The 12,056-nt window shown below is 34.4% G+C and overlaps 1 protein-coding gene across 1 annotated transcript in view; it reads left to right on the top strand.

Annotated features, from left to right (window-relative positions):
• MALRD1 (MAM and LDL receptor class A domain containing 1) overlaps nucleotides 1-12,056 on the top strand; it is a 234,685-nt gene that overhangs the window by 92,761 nt on the left and 129,868 nt on the right. Inside the window, exons 22-25 of the mRNA XM_036396321.1 lie at nucleotides 1,936-2,046; nucleotides 2,916-3,129; nucleotides 6,666-6,913; nucleotides 9,450-9,747. Coding sequence (XP_036252214.1) covers nucleotides 1,936-2,046; nucleotides 2,916-3,129; nucleotides 6,666-6,913; nucleotides 9,450-9,747 — 871 coding nt within the window. The remainder of the gene's footprint in view (nucleotides 1-1,935; nucleotides 2,047-2,915; nucleotides 3,130-6,665; nucleotides 6,914-9,449; nucleotides 9,748-12,056) is intronic.

Below are 12,056 nucleotides of genomic sequence, written 5' to 3'. Positions count from 1 at the left end.
TAATGGTTAATGATTAATAATGGGTATAACTCAGAATATAAAATTATTTAGGTGATTTCTCATTATTTATATTAAGAAGGCTCTAAGTATTGTAGGAATGGGAATATTTTCTGTGCTTAAAAGACCTTTTATCCATATCTTCCCTCAAGACTTCCACATTTTTTTCTGCACCCATGCCATCAAATATCATGTAAGATTGCTGAAGATTTTCCTGCCATTTGCATGAATGGTTACCTTCCCGTGTTTCTATTACTTTCTTAAATACTGAATTGCTGTAACTTTCCTGAGCAACCTCAATTTTATTATTCATTGGAACCTTTTTTATTTAGTTTCTGTACTTTTACTTGGCATGGGTAATTCTACCAAAGTATAAGATATGCTTTTTTGCAATGTAATTGAATGTATAGATGTTCAAAGTGCATTAAGGTACAGAGAAGCATTGTTTTAATAGCACATAAATTAATGGCCATGTTTTACTCTAAAGTTTTAACCTTTTTTCATTATACGATAGAAAATATGAATTTATGATGCAGGAATTGGATATATAATAGAGTAGATAATTTACAGTCTGTAAAAACATGTACATGTGTGTCTACAGTCACACACATACCTTCATATAACTATATTATTTACATTTGAGATTAAAAAGAGATACTTTCTTATTCAGCACTCTTTATTCTTTCAAATAATGTCTGTAATCCCTTTCTCAATAATTTATTTATTTTCATTTTACATTCATGTCTCCTATGGCAGATCTTCCAGTCTATAAAGTCAGAAGTCACTTGTTTTTCTATCCAATTTAATATATTATCTGTTCTTTTTTCCCCCCTAAAATGAAAGCTCTTTAGTGTGAGGATTTGCTGTTTGCTTGGCAGAACTTACCTGTTTTGCAATATCATATACATTCATGGGACTGCATAAATTGAAAACAAAAAAAAAGGTTTTTCCATTATGTTAAAAAATGCCTGGGCTGCCCTAAGAAGATAACACAGCATAGCAGTAAATCCTTGTAAGCAGAAGTAGCTCAGGCAACTGGTGAATGGATGTTTAGCTCTGCTAGTACTGGCTGGAGACACAGCTTGACACACCTTATCAAACACACATCTTGTTATTGTCAGCTCAGTTGAATTTGGATGCCCAAAAGATTGGACCAAAGAATATTTAGAACTCTCTGCTCATGTTGAAGTGTGTCATCATTCCCCAATTTGCTATTTTTAAGGGTATGGGCTTTTACAATCTTTCATTGCTCAAAAAATTAAATTTTGTCTTTAAAAAAAAAAAGAAAAAAATTATTTTTAGAAGAAACAAAATGTTTCATAAGAATCAGGACAAATCCATCCTGGAAGAGCAGTTAATTGTATGCATGAACAAATATATTTTTTAGCAAGTCTTGTTAACCCTGTTTCTGTGTTGTACAACTGAATCACAACCCACTAATGAACAATTTTTATTCACTGCTAGCCACTCTGGATAAATGAATGAGATTCATTAGTCCAATTAAGGCTGTGGGTGTCATATGTTTATGAGGAGGTCAGAAAATCTTAAAACATTATTTTCTTAGTGTAGTCATTTATAATGACATATCCATGTGGATCAGGTTGGACACTAGGCAAAGGTTCCTCACCCAGAGGGTGGCTGGGCACTGCAGTAGGATCCCCAGGGCAGCAGGCACAGCACCAAGGCTGGCAGAGGGCAAGGAGCTCCTCGGCAGTCCCAGGCATATGATTCAGCTTTGGGTTGTCCTGCAAGGGGTAGGGACCTGGATTTGATGGCCCCTTCCAATTCCAGATATTCTATGGTTCTGTGAATTGTAATGGTGGAATAGAGATTAGATGTACAAGATAATATTGTACCCTCGTACACAATTGTAGGACTCCTAAGTGAGTTGGTAATGGAAATATTTTTTTTGTGATCTAAAGTTATTTTCTTTTTTAGGTACTCTATAAAAGCAGTGACAAGACTTCTAAACTGTGGAGTCAAACTGGCAGCCAAGGTCCTCAGTGGAACAGAGCAGAAGTGTTCTTAGGAATTCGTTCAAATTTTCAGGTGTGTCTTCCAATGTGATGTGCTCCTAGAGAGCTGGCTGTTAGTACTTCTACATTAAGCATTCTTCACCTTCTCATTTTCCTTCTCACACCATGCATGTACCTCTTCTGCCGCAGAGAAGAAATCATCTCTTCGGCTATCTGATTAATTATCTGAGCTGGACTCATGTTTTTGGAGATTTCCCATTCCTCTTTTATCTCAGACTGATATCCATTTTTAAGACTGAGAATCCCATCTATCCTTGAATCCTCAACTTAAAATATTCTACTTCTTTCTCCTTAGTGTGCAGTAAGTAAAAACATCTGGATTTTGGAAAAAGAATCTTGAGCATGATGTTTGCTTTGAAATCAGAGCAGATTCCCAAACCTCTTAGAGATACTTGCTTAGTTGCAGACTTATGGAAAAAAACTAAAATCCCCAAGGATAGTCAGTAACAGATTTTTTAAAAAGTTACATTTCCTGGTACTTCTGTCTTGGAATTTTAATGAAATTTTAAAATTCTTTTTACATTCATGGGAATTAAATGATGAATGGCAGACTAGTCTTTTTCAGACTTTCTTTGCAGAAGTAGGAAGAACCCTTGCCATTAGTTCAGGATAAGTGAGGACTAGTATCTGAGTGGCATGATTAATTTCCTCTTTTTGGTGTGCCTGGTAATGTTAGCAGATGGTCCTTCAATAACTACAGAGACAGATCTGTACCAACTCTAGTACAAGATTTCGTAGAATTATAATTTGACAGTAAGGACTGACCACTTCACATTAAAAGATTTGTGAGGACCATCAGTCTCTGTTCTTTTCATGTTGTGTGTATAAGCTTTTCTCTATCTTATCAGTGGCTTACTGTAATAGCTCTGTAATTTTTATTAGGTTATTTTCAGGGCAAAACATGGTGTCAGTTACATGGGAGATGTGGCAGTGGATGATATTACCTTTGAAGATTGTTCCCCTCTGCTAATCTCAGACAAACCTTGCACATCAGAGGAATTCATGTGTGCCAACAAATACTGCATCCCAAAGAATAATCTGTGTGATTTTGTAAATGACTGTGAAGACAACTCAGATGAAAGCCCTAGTATTTGCAGTAAGTATGGTAGTTTTTTAATATAATTATCATAAATAACTCTGCCTGCTGTGAATTTTTAATACTCAAATATTCTTGGCAATTCATCAGCTAAAAAAGCAAACAAGAAGGTAATAATTTAATTCTGTTCATTGGCTTTTAAGGATTTTTAATTATTATTATTTAATTTAAAATCCAGGATACAAAATACAAAGAGCTTCTAATGGAATTCTTAAAATAACTCAGAAAGCAGCTGTCTTTAAAAGCAGAATAAAATTATCCTGTTTTCCATATGAAAAGAATGTATTAAAGCTGAAAAAAATTCAAGCATAATACCTTTGGGAGATGAGGAGCCTACCTCCTTAGATATTTCAAGGGTTGTCAGGTCTCAGCAAATTATTTTAATCTGAATATTGTACAATTTTGGTTTTACAAGACATATCAAGAAGCAGCATATGTAGTATCTGATTCAAAGAATGATGTTTCATATCAAATGGCTCCTTTTGAATCACAATATGTGGTATTAACGCTTCCTTCTTCTACTACTACAAATGTGGGAAATCCTCACACAATCAAATCTCCATTGATTGGTGCCATATAAACAGTTACCTCATTTTCACTGAGAATATTGAGTTTATCAAATTCTCAGTGAATACAATTCTTTGAAGAAAAAGTATGCTGATATCCTATGAATGCTAAGGTACATGGCAAAGGAACCCTGTTTTGCAAATTATTTTCACACTATCAAACTACTCAATGATTTCCAATCCAGGAATAGAACATCACTAACCTATACAGGGACCAGCTCAGATTTTCTGCAACTAAAAATGAAGAGTATTTCAAGTTGCAATTACTCTGTTAAAAAATATCCTCAAACTTTGACTTTTGTTTTCTGAATTTTTAAAAATATTAATGGTTTGTTTGTTTGTTTGTTTGGGGTTTTTTTTTGGGGGGGGAGTTCTGCATTGTTTGTGTTTCCCATGAAATATCATTAGACAAATATAAATTGAAGCATTAAGGGAAAAATGGTTCAAATAAACTGATGGGATTTAGTTTTGCAACCACTATAATAAGGATTTTATTCCAATTTCCCATTAGAAGAGATTAATTGAAACAGTCCCATACAGTGAATACTTTCCTCTACATGTTTTTTTATTATTACTTTTAAGTAAGGAAAAAAAATTGCAAAACCGTTTTTAAAAATTTTAACTGCATTTTAACTGTAAGCTTTACAGTGAATCATTATAGAGCTTTACAAGCACAGGAGTCATTAAATGTGCAAGTGCACAATCATCTACAGTAACTTGACCTTCTAAGCAGGCTGCCTAAATTTTCTTTTTCATCAGTGGAGGACTTGTTTTCAGGCTGAATTTCATGCAACTTAAAATCAGTTGTTTGAGTTAGATTAAAGAAGTTGTCCTGTAGATATGAATATTTCTCTTTGTTGACAATTGAGATCCTACAAGGACATCTAAACTTAGATTAGGTAATACCTACTATGTACAGCATTAGCAGGGATATGAGTGCCCATGCCTTAAGGTCTTGATTCTTGAAAACGTCTTTAAAATGAAAGGGTCAGTTGTAAGCATTCTATTGGCTCAAGATGGAATCCGTAATTAATGGAAGGAATTTCTTTAAGAATGGTCTTGAAATATTAAGTAGCTAAATCAGTTGAAAAATATGATTAGGAAAAATTTTATGGGCAGTTTGCATTCAATTGAGTTAATCTACAATCTGTGATTTTCATAAGAAATAATCATATAGTTTCACACATCCAGTCTGGGTTGGTTTTAATTGTTACTTCAGATGGCACTATATTTGCAGACAGAGGTAAAAGGGAAGCTAGTATTGCTAAGCAGCTTATACTTTTAAGAAAAAGTTTCTAACGTTTTTACTTTATGATATTCTGAGATTAAAATTCAAAGAAAAAAGTATTTTATCTGATTTCAGCCTGAAATTTTTGAGGTAGCTGTCTTTCCTGTTTTGGTCCATGTGTAGATTCCATGAAGTTTAGATCCTTAGCCTGGCTACTGATGCTTCTGAGTACCTTTCAGTTAAATAAAACTACTTCCAAGTGGCTGAACTTTATCAGGCCTCAGAAGAGGCTCAGATTTTGATTACATTTTGGAAGAGATATTTTGTAATTTCTGATATTGTCCTACAAAATAATACATATAGATTCTAAATTTATCTTCAAGGCACTTTCCTTTTCAGCAATAATAGCAAGAATATTCCGGGCACAGTCAAATTCTTCTTGAAGTTGCTGCTGAAATTTCAGCTTATTTCAGAAATTTTACTCTTACTTGGTAATCATTATAATGAACTTATAGATGAATAGAGAGAAAAATATAGAGAAATTAAGCTTCTGGAATGATGAAATTGACTTAATTTATGTGGACAGTTTACTCACTATGCTGGCTGTTTTGACATTTAAGATTCAAAAATTTATAAAGAATATACATGGTGTTTCATATAAAAATCAACCAAAATTATGAAAGCTTTCTTCTTTTTTAGGCCTTAAGTACAACTTAAGGAGATATGTAGACAATCACAGAATCATATATGTTGGAAAAGACCTTTAGGATCATTAAATCCCACTATTAGCATTACCAATTTCACCACCAAACCATGTCCCTAAGTGCCATATTTATGTGGCTTCTAAAGACCTCCAGGGATGGTGACTCAACTGCTTCCCTGGGCAGCCTGTTCCAATGCTTAACAATCCTTTCCATGAAAAATTTTCCTAGTATCCAATCTTAGCCTCTGCTGGTGCAACTTGAGGTCCTTTCTTCTTCTCCTATCACTCATTACTCGAGAGGAGACACTGAGCCCCACCTTGCTATAACATCCCTTCCAGTAGTTGTCAGGAGCAATACCGTCACCCCGACCCTCCTTTTTTCCAAACACCCCCAGCCCCCTCGCCTGCTCCTCTTCAGACCTGTGCCCCAGGCCCTTACCCTTCTTTGGAGACAATCCACCACCAACATAATTTATCTATGTTTCTGTATTGGCTAAGGAAATACAAGTGAATCGAGGATTTGTGCAAAAGTAACTTTGGGTGTGATTTGGCTCAAGATTATCACACCCACATTTATGTTTTGTCTGTATCTGTCTATATAGAAGCTGTGTTTTTATGGTGCTCAATACTTTCATTTGGATGTGTCTGTTTGCTAGATAGAGGCATTTCTTCCTGTTCTCACCTGATCTTAACATGTTTCTTCAGAAGGAGGCTGGTTTTCTGCACGTCTTGAATGCCCTATGGGGAGCCAGTTATGATCCTAAGGAGCTAAAATTGTTAATCAAATTTGGTTACATTTATACCAAAGAATCTTGTTGACTGTAATAAAATGCACTCGACCCTCCTCATATATATGCAAGTAGGTTTATCCTATTATAGTCTAGAGTATTCAAAATGCTCTTTTTAATGAGATACATGGATATTATTTTTTATAGTGAAGCTTTTTTTACCCATAGATTGGAGTACTAGGTTGTACTATATGTACTTAATTAATTACTTGAAAATAAATCTCTTTTCATGTGTGGCAAATATATTTCAGGTACATCTATTGGGCATTGCAATTTTGAGTTTGACCTTTGTGGATGGAAGCAAGATGAAAATGATAATTTCAACTGGCACCTCAGAACTAGCAGTACTGCAAAACTTGGCACTGGACCAGCTACTGATCATACACTGCAAGAACCATCTGGTCATTATATTTTTATAAAGAGTTCATTTTTTCAGCTACCAGGACAGAAAGCTAGGATTTCTAGTCCTGTCTTAAGCAGAAAGAATAAAAACTGCAAGGTATGTGAGGTTGTGGTAGTAGCAGGAATGAAGAATTTGATTTCTTGATTGCACCATGAAGGTACTCGTAAAATGATTAAAGATGATTACTGAAATAATTCTTGAGGAAAAAAAAACAAACCATCCTTTTGTAGAGAAATCAGGATCAGATCTTATTTCATTTTAACCATAAGAAAAATCTTGCTGCAGGAGAAGAGTTATTCTGGAAGTAAACGACTACTCCGTGAGATTCAGATGAAGCTGCCAATAAATGCAGTGTCTGATTTACAATGTCTTATGCAACTCATCCAAAGTAACAAACAACTATTTAATGGTTGCTGATTTTATGGAGAAAGTGTGTATAAGTGCAGTAAGAATTGCTTTTAAAAGAATATAACTGCAAAAGGAAGGATGTGTAACAGAAGTCTTTGTTACCAGCTCTTCTCTCGAAAATGGAGAAGTGTAAGCCTTGATCTTCCAAAATATTACAGCACATTCTGGTGACTTCAGCTTGAATATTTCTTTGCAAACCTGGAATAAAAAGTTTCCTGGTTTTGATACAACTTTTATAGTCTTTGCTAAAAATATACTGTCCCAGATACTTTAGCTATGCCTTATTTTGAAACTACAGGTTTACCTTTATACATCTAAAAAGTAGGCCTCTCAAGAGGATAATTTTTATGAAGCCATTTTTAAAAAAGCTTTTGAAATTAGCTGTTTGTGTGATCACAGAACTGTGCTCATCAAATGAAGGTGGTCGTAGACTGAAAGATTCCTAAACAGTTTATTGGCTATGCAGGTGACCTCTCTGTGCAAAATGTCCAGTCATAAGCCTCTAGTTTCATTTATCTCATCCTATTCCTGAGGAATATTCCTGAGCAGTTTATCTGTAACTTGGAAAGAGTTCTGCTTATGTTTGAGATTTCTAACCAGTTCATTTTACTGAAACACTTCTCTCTGAAAAGTCTGTAAATTCTTTATCTTTCCTGACTTAAGATCAGGAAGTATTAAACATAAAGGACTTGATTTATGATTCAAAAGAAAACTTGAATAATTATGATATTCAGTGGCAAAATTTAACCTAGCCATTATAAAATTATCTTCAAAATTGGAAACATGTTTTTCTATTGGAAACAAATTTTTCTATTACCTAAAATTTGTTTCTATTTGGAAACAAATTTTTCTATTTCCTATAATACATATACTAAAAATATTCTGCTTGCACAAACATGGAGATCTCAACCTTTTGCTTCTAGCATCGTATTTATGAGTATCTCTTTCTCTGCCTTACCTGGTTTTATGCTCTAAAAATAACTTTTCCACTTTTTGACTTCTATGAAGCATAAAACATACATAAAGAAATGCAGAATAACTGAGAATGACATGTTGACATCTGTACTGTTATGTATCACATATTAAAGGCAATTAAATGCTTGAAATGTAATTATGGGAAACTGTTGCTTTTATCACATAGAAAATTATTTACAAAAAACAAACAGGTTTATGCACGTTATGCAGACCAAACTCTTGACATTCATGATGTGGCCTGAAACAGTCAGTCATATTTATGATATTTTACTTTTTGCAGGTTTTGAGCAGTTCTGAAACTTACACATAGACAAATATCCAAAGGAAGTGCAATTATTGGTATAGGAAATTGTATGAATGGAAGAAAATATGTCAAGATCCGAAACCTTTTCTCATAAGATCAGAGAGTCCCCGAAGTATTTTACTCCTTCCTATGTGTTATTTGAGAAGAAAATGCTTCATGATATTATAACAGATGTAGTATGGGATCTTAGACCATTTCAAATCATTGGAAAATGAACATTTACATCAACTGGATGAGTTTTATGCATAGAAAACAAATAAAGATCAGTAACTATAAAGGGACATAAATGAATAAAAATATTTTGTCTATATACAAGATTTTCAGAAACAAGGGAGTGCAGTTAAATGTGATGAATTTTCACAGTGATCTCTTTATGTATGTATTTGGTCTTTTGTATTTAAAATTTTCCTCATTTTTACTAAAAATAAATAAATAACTGTTTTGTAATCCAAGTACCTCTTATATATTTTAGGTTTCTTTGGGTTATTTTTGCATATGACCATATAAAATTTTTGCTCCCATTACTGATTGGATTATTTTCTATTTGCACATTCTATAGCCTACATAAACACATTTTTAACTGGAAATTTTTTCAGTAAACTGAAGTTGCTTCCTGTATTGTAAATGGCACTACTCCATTCCTCTGTTTCCTTAAAAATATTTTAGTTCTTTCACATTTAAATGCAAGAATCATTCAAAGGGTTGCAAGATCTGCTGCTGAATATGTTAATGCTGTTTTTGGAGTTTGGCTTATGGAATAGTTAAAGAATTGCAAATAGTAAGTTGTTCTGTTGCCTTTTGATTAAATTATTTTTCAATCAGTAAAATTAATGACTACTCTGAATGCTATTAGTAATGCTCAGTTTAAGAATTAGAGTCAATACAATAGCAGAATTTGACTGAAGTCACCTATTGCATACTTTATGCTCTTGTTTTTGCCAACAGATAATTTTCTATTATCATATGTATGGAGCTCACATTGGATCATTGATTATCTACCAGAGAACTACATTGAAACATGAAAAAATTCTCCTTAATCTTACTGGAAACCAGGGAAATTTCTGGCAGCGCAGGGCACTGACCCTGTCTGGAGATGGAGAGGAAGATTTTCAAGTTGTCTTTGAAGGGATAGCTGGAGAAGGTCCCAAAGATGGCATAGCACTTGATGACCTCACATTTTCCAGGGAGTGTTTACCATCCCAGGAGTTTTTACCAGCAGAACCCACAAAGGTACCTCCAACAGGTATGTTCATATGTCTATGTAAATTTGGAAAGAAGGAATAGCAGCATTATTTTAATTTCTTTGTTTCTCCTTCAAAAGAGAAATAGTATGCGTATCTTGCTAAAGAAACTCAGAAATTTTAACACTTTTAGGCAGCCCATGAAATTCTAATAAAATAATTTTATGAAAGAGTTGTTTGGGTATTGATTCAACTGTTGTGAATCTGCAAAGCTTCTTGTCCAGCCGTGTACACTTAGCCAATATCCTGCTTAATTCAGCAGGATTTATTTACCAAAAGTTGTAAAATAGAGTTGTTGTAGAATAAAGAACTGAGTGGGACAGTTTGCAATAAGGCCAGCAGACTTAAATGGTTTTTGGATAGTAGGAATTGCTACTAATACTGGTTAGGCACCATATCCATCTTCTGCCTGTGTGGTCTTGTGCCAACATCAGTGCAGTTATTTGCACCATCCTCACTTACTGCACTAGGGAAATAAAACTCAGAAAACATTTACCAGAAATTATACAGTTTGGATGGGAATGGATCCCAATAACCCCAAGGTAAGAGCTACTCATGAAAGCACTGCTGCTGTAGGTTAGCAGTATTTGCTTGGACACAAATGATGAAGGAGAGACTCTTTTTGACAGAACAGGACTAATCTTTTTCCTCCTTCCACATTTATCACAGAGCTACTGAAATGTAACCCCCTGAAGTGGAATTTAGTAGATGCATTTTTTTCCTGGGTCTACTACAAATTTCCTGCATGGCTGCAGAAAGTCATTTTATCTCACGTCTCTGTCTTTCTGATCAATAAAACAAAGTTAATATTTCCCAGTGTCAAGGACTACCACGAGAATGGATCATTAATTTATGTGAGCAACTTTGCTTTGTTACTGCTGCTAATGAATAGCCTTCCCCTTTAGGATGTCATTAAGCCCTGCTCAGGCATTGGGAAATAACACTGATGAGGCTACACCAAACCCAAGAAATTGCACTGAACTTTGAGCACAAGATAAACAGGAAAGATATGGGCAAAATTTTCCAGACATCTCTCTGACAAGGTGCCAGTTCTAGTACTATTGGATTCCTACTTCTGCCAAGCCAGTCATGGAAATTTATTGCAAATGAGGTTTGTATTTTGAAGTTCAGCTTTATATGAACGTTACCCCAGGAGGAACACTAGCCAAGCTTTCTGATTCTTTATTTTTGTTGTATTCAGACTCTATCCTCTTAATGGGAGATGCAAGTCCCTGTGGCAATGTTAGAAGCTTTAAAAGCTTTGGCTTTGATGGTAAAGGATGTTCCAGAACACTTTTATGTTTTATAATAAAAAAGATACTAAAATCTCAGGAAAGAGCCTCCAGAGACTGATTTCTTCTGTAGCTCATATAAGATGTACTTTGTGAACTTCAGAGGTTCACAACAATTTAAGGCAATGGTTTAAATTCATCCTTACAACAGACCATATTTTTTATATTGACAAATTTTACTTGTTCAGGATAAGAATTTACATCACCCACTGAGGGGTTCAACTTACAGCGTCTGCCTAGCAGTGGTATCTGTTTGCATCACTGCTTGTAAGTGGGTCTGTTTCTGCCCATAGAAATGTTCTGAACTGTGGAAAAATGCATGCTGGATGTTGTGAAAAGTGCTCTGTAATGCAACTTTTTAAAATAGAACTAGAAAAAATAGCTATGATTATCAGCTGCAAAAATCAGCTGCCCTAGACTTATCTGGTTTTATGTAGAAACAACAGAAAGTTTAACCAAAAGTAAAACACTTCTATCCATTGATCAATTTTCTGGAAGTTTCTGAGGATAAAGAAGATCATGCAGCAAAGATCTGTCTCCTTCTTGTCTTCAGCTAGGGAATATATTTCCTAAGAAAATAAAAATGTTTTTTTCTTGAAGAGATAAACTCATAGTTTTTGAGATCTACTCTAATACAATTACTTTTCAATTTTTTATTTGTTTTAGATAATATTTGTAATGCATGTATCAAAGGAGATTCTTCTGAGTCTTATTGAGCCATATCACTGTGTGAGACAAGTATGCTAAGGAGTCTCTGCTTATTATTTCTGTGCATGGAGTCATAGGGCAATGAATGCAGTGTAAAGATGAAATTGAACAGAATCACTAAATGTTCCCATCTGTGACACCGACTCCCTGTTCAGAAGAATTTTTCCCTGATTCTATATAAACACCTCGCAATTCTGCAGATTAACAAAAAAATATATTCTAAGGTGGCTGTTTCTTTCAGCCAAAGATGCAGTAATGTTAAAGACAGGAAGTAAACACTGGACCACGAGAAAAAATAATTTTGAAAGCTT

The sequence above is a fragment of the Molothrus ater genome, chromosome 1 (genome assembly GCF_012460135.2).
Source record: "Molothrus ater isolate BHLD 08-10-18 breed brown headed cowbird chromosome 1, BPBGC_Mater_1.1, whole genome shotgun sequence".
NCBI classification, from domain to species: domain Eukaryota; kingdom Metazoa; phylum Chordata; class Aves; order Passeriformes; family Icteridae; genus Molothrus; species Molothrus ater.
The sequence above is the reverse complement of the archived record's forward strand: the minus strand, read 5'-3'. Positions and strand labels throughout refer to the sequence as shown.